The 12,852-nt window shown below is 43.3% G+C and overlaps 1 protein-coding gene across 1 annotated transcript; it reads left to right on the forward strand.

The window, feature by feature from the left end:
* The first annotated feature begins 1,161 nt into the window (after nucleotides 1-1,161).
* On the forward strand, nucleotides 1,162-5,967 carry LOC110533350 (putative fibroblast growth factor 1). The gene is made up of 4 exons (XM_021617461.2): nucleotides 1,162-1,404; nucleotides 2,502-2,703; nucleotides 4,940-5,043; nucleotides 5,484-5,967. Exons 1-4 carry the CDS (start codon nucleotides 1,177-1,179, stop codon nucleotides 5,682-5,684), a joined length of 735 nt encoding a protein of 244 aa, XP_021473136.1. The 5' UTR covers nucleotides 1,162-1,176; the 3' UTR covers nucleotides 5,685-5,967.
* The last annotated feature ends 6,885 nt before the right edge of the window (nucleotides 5,968-12,852 follow it).

Here is a 12,852-nt window from a genome sequence, read left to right on the forward strand (position 1 = left end):
TATGGATTACACTGGGTGTCATTCACCATATGAAGCCATAAGCCATGGGCAGCGTCTCACTTATTGATAATGGCTACCTCTACTACCTCTATATAATGCACACCTTCTATGCATGTACAGTACAGGCGGCTGGTGGCACCTACATTGGGGAGGACAGCTCATAGTAATGGCTGGAAAGGAATAAATGGAATGGTATCGAACACATCAAACATGTTTTCCATGTTGTTGATCCCATTCCATTCACTCCATTCCAGCCATTATTATGAGCTGTCCTCCCCTCAGCAGCCTCCGGTGATGTGTCATCTGTGACTAGAATCTTATTTCTGAGGCGTTTGTAAGGAGAGTGTATAATATTTTATTAGTGGTCTTGTCTGCCATCTCCTGGTTAAAGCAAGTGCTACAAGAGGCCTGTCAAATCCGTGACTTTCAAATTGCTGTGAAAAAGGAATAGGTGAGGGGTAAGTAGGTGAGGGGTAAGTAGGTGAGGGGTAAGTAGGTCAGGTGTGTGTGTGTTCTTAATAACATGCAATGATCACTATGTTTAAAGTTCACATCTCACAAAGAAATATCCTTCTTTAACCAAGCTAATCAACAATGTGATGATACACCTCCACTACTGTTGACATCAATGATGTCTGGGTATACTCCATATGTTAAAGTTACCTGATGTATTTTCAACATTATTTCACTTAGCCTGTATTATAAATGATTGAACATGCAGATGTAGTGTATGAATTATTGGATGGCCACAGTTTGGGAAAGCGCCCTTGAAGACTAAAAACAGCAGTCCACATGAGGCAGAGTGAATTATTAATTCAGCCTGCACTTTCTACGTTTGTGACAGTGTGGCTCTACAGCAACACTCACTGCCTTGCCTTGCCTACCACAGTAAAAATAGAACCAGAGAGTAGTTAACAAGAGCGTTGCTTTTCTCTTACTGAGATGTCATGGAGGTAGTTATGGTGTAACACTTTATTATAAAGGTGTTGCTCACTCACTTCCTGTTTTAATTCACATTAATCTTGTTAATGTGACGCTTTTCTCTTATGTCTCCAGGAGACCCAATAGGAATGTATCCTATCATAGGCAGTCTGCTCACTTCCCGGTGCAGGCCAGGGACCCACGTCACTCCCTGAGCTAGTGGTTTAAATATAGCCCTGACGACGTGCTGCTGAAATGGATCTGGTGACGCTGGGCTGCCCCTGGATGATTGACGGAGTACAAATACAGACAGAGTCACCCAGGCAGCCACTGCACCACATGGGCCAGTTCTCCCAGGAGACCTACTTCCACAGGAGGCCTGACACACAGACGCTGAGAGACTCATCCAATTCACACTCGGGAAGAAGCGACAGGGCAGACATGCTGGCTCATCTGGGGCATTGTAACGTGGTGTTGTCACAGGTAAGTTCTGTCTTGGTCGGTTCCGGGCCCACCCACTCTCAGCCAGTCGCTGGACGTCATTCGCACCCAGGGGTTTGTCCTGGTGTTCACCGGAACTTGTCTGGCACTACAGTAACAGTTCCACTTCCAGTAATATGACTACTGCTGTTCCTTCTACTGCTGCTGCTTGGAAAAATAGGCTCTATGTGGGAAGGCCTAGCTTTCCTCCTGTGGCTTTTTGTTCTGAACCAAGGCCAGAATGATTTCCAAGACATTCCGGATGTGGAGTCTGGCTAAGCCTGTGTATGCTAATGATAACAGGGCTACCACTGGCTACCGTTCTGCTTTAAATCTAAAAAGGCCAGGCACAGGCTCCATGACAGCTGCATGGGGCTCTTTTTCCAGGGCATAAGATTATGAAGATTTTCACTGCAAGTCATTTCCATTTTCTGAGTGAACGTGACTGTGCTGCCTACTAATCCAGACCAGGAAAGGGATTTGATCAGGGATTAGTCATTCTCAAGAGGTTGTTTTTTTTGCTTGTTTGACTGATTAGAGTGATTGACAGGTGACCTTGGAGCCAAACAGCTGGATATAGACTGATTGCATGTGGCTGTGCACTTTACATTATGGCTGCAAACAGAGATATTGATATGCTATAAATATTTAGGACTGTTTTCTGTTTTCTGTTGTCCTTCAAGTCATTTTAGAGAGGTCCTATTTTATTTGTGTACAAACATAGTCCAATAGAAATATACTTTTCTCTGAATGCTTTGCTTTCTAATATTAGTGATGAGTTTAAACATTTGTAATATGATATCACTGCCATCTGCAACTGATATCTATGGGAATTGAATCACATTACTTTAAACAATGAAAGCAAACAAGTCTGCACATGTGGCGATTTGCTTGGCCTGCAACGCGATCTGATTCATGCACCATTTCATACGCAAACCGGAGGTCTATGTAAGGCAATCGGCTTGTCTCGTAATCAAATTATAAGGCGGTCTTATCCCGCATTACAGTTACCTTTTTTCTCTTCCTTGAATAAATCGAGTGCGCATATCCCACACTTCCAGTGATACCAGAATCAACAATTGTCCCGTGACTCTGTCCAGCCACAGGGGCATTTAGCAGGCACATCTCGTCCAGAGGGACTCTACAGAATGACAGAGGGAGAAATTACTGTGCTCTCCATGGGGCCAACGACACAGCAAAACTACAGACATCTCATACGGCTCTACTGTATGAACGGAGGACATCATCTGCAGATCCTACCGGATGGGACTGTCGCGGGCAGCAGAGATGAAAATAAAGATGGTAAGAATTGTTTTTGGGAGTTATTCGATATTCTGAACTATAATACACAGTTAAATAAACATATGATTAATGTTTAATTAAGTTTCGGTATTGTAGGCTATAAACATGAATAAAGAGTCGCACACTTTATACACTGAACAAAAATATAAACGCACCATGTAAAGTGCTGGTCCCAGTGGCGGTTCTAGCTTGTATGTCTTCCTGGGCGAATCCCCCCCTTAACCCCCCCCCCCCCCCCCCCCCCCCCCCCAAAAAAAAAATCACCATTCTGCACTAACTGTAATTTTTATTCAGACATTTGAAACAACAGAAATAAATAATCATAACATTTAAAACGATAAAAAATATATACAAAAATAAGACTAATAATAATAATTATCAAAAAGAAGTAACAAAGACAAATGTTGATTTGGCACTCGAGCATCAATACATTACTCATCCCCCAACACTGTCAACCAAGAGTCAAGACTAAACCGATTCACCTTGGTGGTGTGCAGACTGGTTTTATATTATTCTTAAAGATCTCACACAAACCAGAACAAAATGCAACAACATGTCTGTGAAACTATATATTCACAGTATTATGGATGAATTGAGGTTTATTTGGTAGCATTTCTGGTTGACTGGTTTTACTAATTTCATTAGTACTGTACAAAGTTAGAGGTGCGCTATTTGATAGATTCCCCGCTCCCCCTACCTCGGGCTTCCAGTGGGGAGACCTGAGGTCAACCTACCCCCGCCCCCCTCCCCATCTCGTACTTCTGAGTGGGAGACCTTACCAGGCAGTAGCCTGCCTAGCTCACAAACTAGAATCAGGGCATCAACTCTAACAAGTTTAATTGACCCACAGTCCCACATGATATCATTAACGTGATGTGCAAATGAGCGATAGAAAACCGTTCGCACAAATGTCACCATTCCAAAAAAGAATTTGCGGGCGCACCGTGCCGCCCCCGGCAAGAGGCCGCTCCGGGCGGCTGCCCATGTCACCTATACCTACATCCGCCACTGGCTGGTCCCATGTTTCATGAGCTGAAATAAAAGATCCCCGAAAATTTCCATATGAACAAAAAGCATATTTCTCTCAAATTTTGTGCACAAATTTCTTTATATCCCTGTTAGTGAGCATTTTATCTTTTGTCAAGATAATCCACCCACCTGAAATGTGTGGCGTATTAAGAAGTTGATTAAACAGCATGATCATTATACATGTGCACCTTGTACTGGGGACAATAAAAGGCCACTTTAAAATGTGCAGTTTTGTCACACAACACAATGGCTCAAGTGTTTCACCATTCGAGGGAGCATGCAATTGGCATGCTAACTGCAGGAATGTCCCCCAGAGCTGTTGCCAGAGAATTGAATGTTAATTTCTCTACCTCCAACGTCATTTTAGAGAAATTGGCAGTACTTCCAACCAGCCTCACAACCGCATTTCAGTTGAGTGATTTCCTTATATGAACTGTAATTCAGCTAATTCTAATATCGTTGAAATTGTTGCACGTTGCATTTATATTTTTAAGCTCCCAGTAATTAATTGGTGAACCACCAATGTATCGGCATCACTGTGCCTTCTTCAGGCTTTAGTTTGGTGTTGACATGTAGAGGAGCATAGGCCCACTAACACCTTATGTTTACAGTTATTTAGAATAGCCTATAGGCATATCTGTAACGGTTGTCGTTGTTGGAAGAAGGAGAGGACCAAGGTGCAGCATGGTACGTGTTCACGATCTTTTAATTACACTGAACACTAGAACAAAAATAACTACACGGCACAAACGAAACAGTCCTGTCTGGTACAGAGACAGAAAACAACTACCCACAACTCAAGGGTGGAACCAGGCTGTCTAAGTATGGTTCTCATTCAGAGACAACAATTGACAGCTGCCTCTGATTGGGAACCATACCAGGCCAAACACATAGAAATACAAACATAGAACAAAACATAGAATGCCCACCCCAACTCACGCCCTGACCAACCTAAAATAGAGACTATAGGAACTAAGGTCAGGACGTGACAATATCAGCTACTTACCTCAGAAATAATACATAGTTGAATATGTGTATTTATACCATTAAGAAACAATATCACTTTTGTGAAGTATTTAGAGGGAGCAGTCTCATTCGCACACCTTTCTTATAATGTTCTCATGATAGGCTTTAGGGACAACCTGACGCCAACTACCAATACAATCAGCCCTTCGTTTTGACACCAGCCTGTGTATTTGTGCTCTAGACATCCTGAAGGTTAAAGCAGTGAGTGCTGGTGTGGTGGCCATCAAGGGCCATGAGACGGGCCGTTACCTGGCCATGGACAAAGATGGTCATCTCTATGGATCGGTGAGTCTCTCCTAGCAACACTTTGGAAATTACTGTATCAAACTCTGTATAAAATTAAACCGTTCCTAATCAAAAACCCAGATGGAAAACTACAGTGTAGCTTTCACCTCTTTGAGCTAGACAATTTGATCATGTAGCCTAACTAACCTAGGAATTATTATGAGTAATCCATTACCCTGGGGGTAATCACCATCATCAAGAGATGAGAAACATCAACCAAACAGATGTATCAGAATGGTTGCTTTGGGTTTCCTATCTTGAAGTTAAAGTCTTCATTCATTGTATCTTGAAGTCAAAGTCTTAATTTATTATAATGATTAGAGGCTAGGTTTCCAGACACAGAAAATCTCCATTGAGCATACTTTTTGTCCAGGACTAGGTTTAATCTATGTCCAGGAAACCACCCCTAAATGTTCTTAATCTAAATGTATTTATTCCAGAAAACTCTAAAGGATGAGTGTTACTTCCTGGAGAAGATGGAGGAGAACCATTACAACACATACAGGTCTCAGAAGTACCAGGCCAAAGACTGGTTCCTGGGGCTCAAGAGGAATGGGCAGCCTAAAGCTGGACCAAGGACACACATTGGCCAGAAGGCCATATATTTTCTGCCTCGGCCTGTTGACAACACCACCATGTAAAGGCAGAAGACAGGAAATGTCAACAATGACCATGTCACAGCAATCAATCACCTCAATTCACTTTGAACAATGTGCTCTTAATCAATAAGTAAATGTGACAAAGCATCAATAATCATTATGTTATTATATTTTATGATCAATGGGCCATTTTAATGTATTCCTTTTGTACAATAATAGCATATGTATCACACAAATGGTTTCTTATTTATATCCTATGTTTCCTCATATTTGTTGGAGAATATTTATTAATAAAATGTTGTAAAAATATATATTTTATTTTAGTTTTCATAATAGAACCGGCATATTTTCATTGAAATACAATTTCATATTAAATATTGTAGCAAATGCTGGAATGATATTATCATAGGACTCCTAGCATGTCCCATAACAACTATTACAAAGGTTATTAGACTGGTATTACTTTAGTCCTACTGACACGTGGCATGTTCTTATTTTTGTTACTTTTACCCTTAAGGAATAGTATATTATAAAGTGGGTGGTTCCAGCCCTGAATGCTGATTGGCTGACAGCTGAGGTATGTCAGACCATATACACAGTTATGACAAAATATTTATTTTTACTGTTCTAATTAAGTTGGTAACCAGTTTATAATAGCAATAAGGCACCTCAGAGGTTTGTGCTATATGGCCAATATACCACGGCTAAGGGCTGTATGCAGGCACTCCGCTTTGCGTCGTGCATAAGAAAAACCCTCAGCCGTGATATATTGGCCATATAGCACAACCCCTCGTACCTTATTACTACATTTTATCACACTGTTTTTACTTATTCTTGTTTGTATGGTACTGTCATACTCATAAATACTGAGAAGAGATATTGACTATGACCAAAGGGTGGCAGCATTGAACCTTGCTCAATTCATACTGTTCATTCATGAAACGTAATGTAGGAGTACAGCTGAAATAGATCTGTTGGTTGGTAGAAACCTGTCGATATAAGCATGGCCATAATTACATATGAGGGCACGAGGTCCGGACCTTGATAATCTTTTCTAATTTAAAAAAAAAATATATATATATAGATGTATACAGTACCAGTCAAAAGTTTGGACCAACTCATTCCAGGGTTTTTCTTTATTTTTACTATTTTCTACAATCAGCTTCACTCACAACATTTGGCATCAGCAAACCGCTCGCCCACATAACGCCATAAACGCTGTCTGCCATCTGCCCAGTACAGTTGAAACTGGGATTCATCCATGAAGAGCACACTTCTCCAGCGTGCCAGTGGCCATCGAAGGTGAGCATTTGCCCACTGAAGTTGGTTACAAGCTGAACTGCTGTCAGGTCAAGACCCTGGTGGGACAACGAGCACGCAGGTGAGCTTTCCAGAAGACCTTCCCTTTCTGAAAGTTTGTGTAGAAATTCTTCAGTTGTGCAAACCCACAGTTTCATCAGCTGTCCAGGTGGCTGGTCTCAGACAATCCCGCAGGTGAAGAAGCCAGATGTGGAGGGCTTGCATGGTTACACTTGGTAAGAGGTTGTGAGGCCAGTTGGACGTACTGCAAAATTCTCTAGAACTACATTGGTAGAGAAATTAACATTCAATGATATGGCAATAGCTCTGGTGGACATTCCTGCAGTCAGCATGACAAGTGCACGCTCCCTCAAAACTTGAGACATCTGTGGCATTGTGTTGTGTGTGTTGTGTGACAAAACGGCACATTTTAGAGTGGCCTTTTATTGTCCTCAGCACAAGGTCCACCTGTGTAATGATCATGCTGTTTAATCAGCTTCTTAATAGCCAAAACCTGTCAGATGGATGGATTATCTTGGCAAAGGATAAAATGTTCACTGGGATGTTGTGCAAAACATTTGAGAGAAAGAAGCTCTTTGTGCATATTGAACATTTTGTGGATCTTTTATTTCAGCTATATATATTACTGGTCAAAATCTAAATATTGCTCCCAGCATTGATCAAAGCTCAGAACGCTTATATTCTTGATCTGACTAAATTCTAATCGCGCCTGCCTCTTTGCAAATTAGTGGAATGACACTCAGTAGTTTGCTCATTATGTTCGCCTGCGTCCCCCGGATTTGGCTCCCCGATTTGCCTATTTAGCATCACATTCACCACTCTCTCATTCGGGACACAGGCCGAGAGATGTGAAACGAACTACCCAAAGTCGCAGTCGGCTCAATATAAAACTAATATAGAGATACTGCTGACAGAGTTTGCGAGATGCCGGACAAAATACAATTTTGAAACTGTCCCGCGACTCCTGCTGTGTTTACAGACATCCCCAAACAAAAAACGACTATAGGAGAATGAGTGCACTACGACACAACTGGTAAATAAATATATATAATCAGGCTGAATCACATCCGGCCGCGATTGAGAGTCCCATAGGGCGGCGCACAATTGGTCCAGCGTCGTCCGGGTTTGGCCGGGGTAGGCCGTCATTGTACATAAGAATTTCTTCTTAACTGACTTGACTAGTTAAATAATGGTTACATTTTTAATTTTTTTTAAAAATATGACGATACGAGCGCTTATTTCAAATATCGCTCTGTAAACCACGCCCCAGTGGTCAGAGGCATGTTGGACTGGAACATGTTTTAAAGCCATAGCCGGAGGAAGAGGTTTAAGGGTGGGGTCCTATCCCCGCTGCAGACGGCTATATCGGTCCGCTAATACAGGGCTATTAAAGGCCCAGTGCACTACTTTTGTGAGGAAAAAAACGTTTTCATTTTTTTATAAACAATTAAAAAAATTCAGGGTTTGCTGCAATCAATCAATCAAATGTATTTATAAAGCTGTTTTTACATCAGCCGATGTCACAAAGTGCTATACAGAAACCCAGCCTAAACCACAAACAGCAAGCAATGCAGATGTAGAAGCACGGTGGCTAGGAAAAACTCCCTAGAAAGGTAAGAACAAAGGAAGAAACCTATGGAGTAACCAGGCTCTGAGGTGTGGCCAGTCCTCTTCTGGCTGTGGCGGATGGAGATTATAACAGTACATGGCCAAGATGTTCAAACGTTCATAGATGACCAGCAAGGTCAAATAATAATAACCACAGTGGTTGTAGAGGGTGCAACAGGTCAGCACCTCAGGAGTAAATGTCAGTTGGCTTTTCATAGCCGATCATTCAGAGTTAGAGACAGCAGGTGTGGTAGAGACAGAGAGTCGGAAACAGCAGGTCCGGGACAAGGTAGCACGTCTGGTGAACAGGTCAGGGTTCCATAGCCTCAGGCAGAACAGTTGAAACTGGAGCAGCAGCACGACCAGGTGGACTGAGGACAGCAAGGAGTCATCAGGTCAGGTAGTCCTGATGCATGGTCCTAGGGCTCAGGTCCTCCGAGAGAAGAGAGAAAGAGAGAGCGAGAGAGGGAATTAGAGGGAGCATACAGACACTGGTTAAGACAGGAGAAATACTCCAGATATAACAGACTGACCCTAGCGCCCTGACACATAAACTATTGCAACATTAATGCTGGAGGCTGAGACAGACGAGATCGGGAGACACTGTAGCCCTGTCCGACGATACCCCCGGACAGGGCCAACCAGGCAGGATATAACCCCACCCACTTTGCCAAAGTACAGCCCCCACTCCAATAGAGGGATATCTTCAACCACCTATTTGCTACCCTGAGACAAGGCAGAGTACAGCCCATTAATATCTCCCCCACGGCACAAACCCGAGGGGGGCGCCAACCTGGGCAGGAAGACCACATCAGTGACTCAACCCACTCAAGTGACGCACCCCTCCTAGGGACGGCATGGAAGAGCACCGATAAGCCAGTGACTCAGCCCCTGTAATAGGGTTAGAGGCAGAGATTCCCAGTGGAGAGAGGGGAACCGGCCAGGCAGAGACGGCCAGGCAGAGACGGCCAGGCAGAGACAGCAAGGGCGGTTTGTCGCCTCCAGTGCCTTTCAGTTCACCTTCACACCCCTGGGCCAGACTACACTCAATCATAGGACCTATTGAAGAGATGAGTCTTCAATAAAGACTTAAAGGTTGAGACTGAGTCTGCTTCTCTCATATGGATAGGCAGACCATTCCATAAAAATGGAGTTCTAGAGGAGAAAGCCCTGCCTCCAGCTGTTTGCTTAGAAATTCTAGGGACAATAAGGAGGCCTGCTTCTTGTGACCTTAGTGTACGTGTAGGTATGTACCGCAGGACCAAATCGGAAAGATGGGTAGGAGTAAGCCCATGTAATGTTTTGTAGGTTAGCAGAAAAACCTTGCCTTAATAGGAAGCCAGTGTAGGTAGGCTTGCACTGGAGTAATATGATCACATTTTTGGGTTCTAGTCAAGATTCTAGTAGCCGTGTTCAGCACTGACTGAAGTTTATTTAGTGCTTTATCCGGGTAGCCGGAAAGTAGAGCATTGCAGTAGTCTAACCTAGAAGTGACAAAGGCATGGATACTTTTTTCTGCATCCTTTTTTAACAGAAAGTTTCAGATTTTTGCAATGTTGCGTAGATGGAAAAAAGCTGTCCTAGAAACAGTCTTGATATGTTAGTCAAAAAGAGAGATCATGGTCCAGAGTAAGTTTTATTTGAAACGACTGTGCAAGCATCAAGATGAATTGTCAGATCCAACAGAAGATCTCTTTGTTAGGACCTAGACCTAGCGTCTCAGTTTTGTCCGATTTTAGAATTTAAACATTTGCTGCCATCCACTTCCTTATGTCTGAAACACAGGCTTCCAGGGAGTGCAATTTTTGTGCTTCGCCACGTTTCATTGAAATGAACAGCTGTGAATTGTCGGCATAGAAGTGAAAGTTAACATTATGTTTCCAAATGACATCACCAAGAGGTAAAATATATAGTGAAAACAATAGTGGTTCTAAAACGAAACCTTGAGGAACACCACAATTTGCAGCACCCTCAGCGCACCTACTTTCCACGGCTGTGTGTAAAGCCTCTCATTTTACAATTGGTCGCCTTGGTTCTGTGTAGCCTAGTAATGCTAATATATTTGAGACCAGTGTGTTGCAGTTAATTTTGTCTTTGACTTAATAAGTAAAATATCTTTGAGTAGTAAACAGGGAAACAGAGTCTCAGACAGTTCTCAATAGAACATACCAGAGGGGGGCATCGTTTACTACCTAAATTATTGGGACCATCTTGTTCCCAGTGTTGTCCCAGTGTTCGGAATACATTGAGATAGTTGAAAATGCAGACCACGGGACTCCTTTTTACAAGGAGATTTATTTGTCAAAGGTCTGCGGTGGGTCTGTGTAAGCTATTGGATTATATTGGAGACAGGTTTATAGCAGTGAATGTCATTTTTTAATTTACTGTTACAGTATTTCAAAGTAGCAGCCATATAACAGCCAGGAAAACTAATTGTTCTCACTTTATGATAGAACATTCACTGTGGCGCTTGTTACCTGAATTGTTTGAATGTTCTTGTGATCATAACAAAACTACTTATTTTACTCATATAGAGATATAATTCAATTGTGGGTCTGACTGAGAATAGATCATTTACTTTTCTGCCTTAGTGTGGAGCTGTTTAGCCCAATTTTCTGGATTATTTTGTCAACAGAACAAAACAACTTATTTTACTCAACTATAGATTTAAATATATGGCGTATCTTTAAAATGACGTGCCAGGCTGACATGGACTGTTTTCTCACCTTATTCTCCTACCAGGTAACAAGAAGTGAAAACTAAACAAGGACTGAAGCAATAGACTCTTTATTTTACTCAACAAGAGATTGAACGCTACCTGAATCCAGGCTGCATCACATCCGGCCGTGATTGGGAGTCCCATAGGGTGGCGCACAATTGGCCCAGCATCGTCCGGGTTTGTTAGGCCGTCATTGTAAATAAGAATTTGTTCTTAAGCTCTTAACTGACTTGCCTAGTTAAATAAAGGTTAAGTTAAAAAAATAATAATAATAATATGTACTCAGAAAAGTAACATAAGTACAATATCACAGCGAGGTCAAAAAGGTGTGTGTATTCGTCAGATCATCCAGTGTCCACAGCAATACTGTTGATTATTATCTACCCCCAGTGCATGTGGCGTACTATGTTAGCCATGCTCTCACAAACCCTCATCTTTTCTCTTTCTCTGTCTCACCTTCTGGAGGACCTGAGGCTCTTGGACCGTGACTGAGAATACCCTGACCTGACACCTGGACATGCCTGACCCAGTCTTACCTGGCCCCCCTCTACCTGCTACCTGCTTGTTGCTGCCTCCACTGGTTCTTTCTGTTACGGTGCGTGAATGAGGACCCAAAAGCGAATTAAAGTAAACAGAGCTTCTTTAATACAAAACATACGTAGGCTCAGATGGACCGGCAGATTCCGACAGGACAGGACAAGGTTGCAGCAAACATGACGATAGTCTGGTTCAGGCATGAATAACACAAACAAGAATCCGACAAAGACAGAAACAAAAACAGAGAGAGATATAGAGGACTAATCAGAGGGAAAAAGGGAACAGGTGGGAAAAGGGGTGACGAGGTAGTTAGGAGGAGACAAGGAACAGCTGGGGGAAAGAGGGGGAGAAAAGGTAACCTAATAACGACCAGCAGAGGGAGACAGGGTGAAGGGAAAGGACAGAAACAAGACACAACATGACAATACATGACAGTACCCCCCCACTCACCGAGCGCCTCCTGGCGCACTCGAGGAGGAAACCTGGCGGCAACGGAGGAAATCATCGATCAGCGCACGGTCCAGCACGTCCCGAGAGGGAACCCAACTCCTCTCCTCAGGACCGTACCCCTCCCAATCTACTAGGTACTGATGACCACGGCCCCGAGGACGCATGTCCAAAATCCTACGGACCCTGTAGATGGGTGCGCCCTCGACAAGGATGGGGGGGGGGGGGGAGACGAGCGGGGGCGCGAAGAACGGGCTTGACACAGGAGACATGGAAGACCGGGTGGACGCGACGAAGATATCGCGGAAGAAGAAGTCGAACTGCGACAGGATTAATGATCTGAGAAATACGGAACGGACCAATGAACCGCGGGGTCAACTTGCGAGAAGCGGTCTTAAGGGGAAGGTTCTGAGTGGAGAGCCAAACTCTCTGACCGCGACAATATCTAGGACTCTTAGTTCTACGCTTATTAGCAGCCCTCACAGTCTGCGCCCTATAACGGCAAAGTGCAGACCTGACCCTCTTCCAGGTGCGCTCGCAACGTTGGACAAAAGCCTGAGCGGAGGGGACGCTGGACTC

The sequence above is a fragment of the Oncorhynchus mykiss genome, chromosome 10, assembly GCF_013265735.2.
Source record: "Oncorhynchus mykiss isolate Arlee chromosome 10, USDA_OmykA_1.1, whole genome shotgun sequence".
NCBI lineage: Eukaryota > Metazoa > Chordata > Actinopteri > Salmoniformes > Salmonidae > Oncorhynchus > Oncorhynchus mykiss.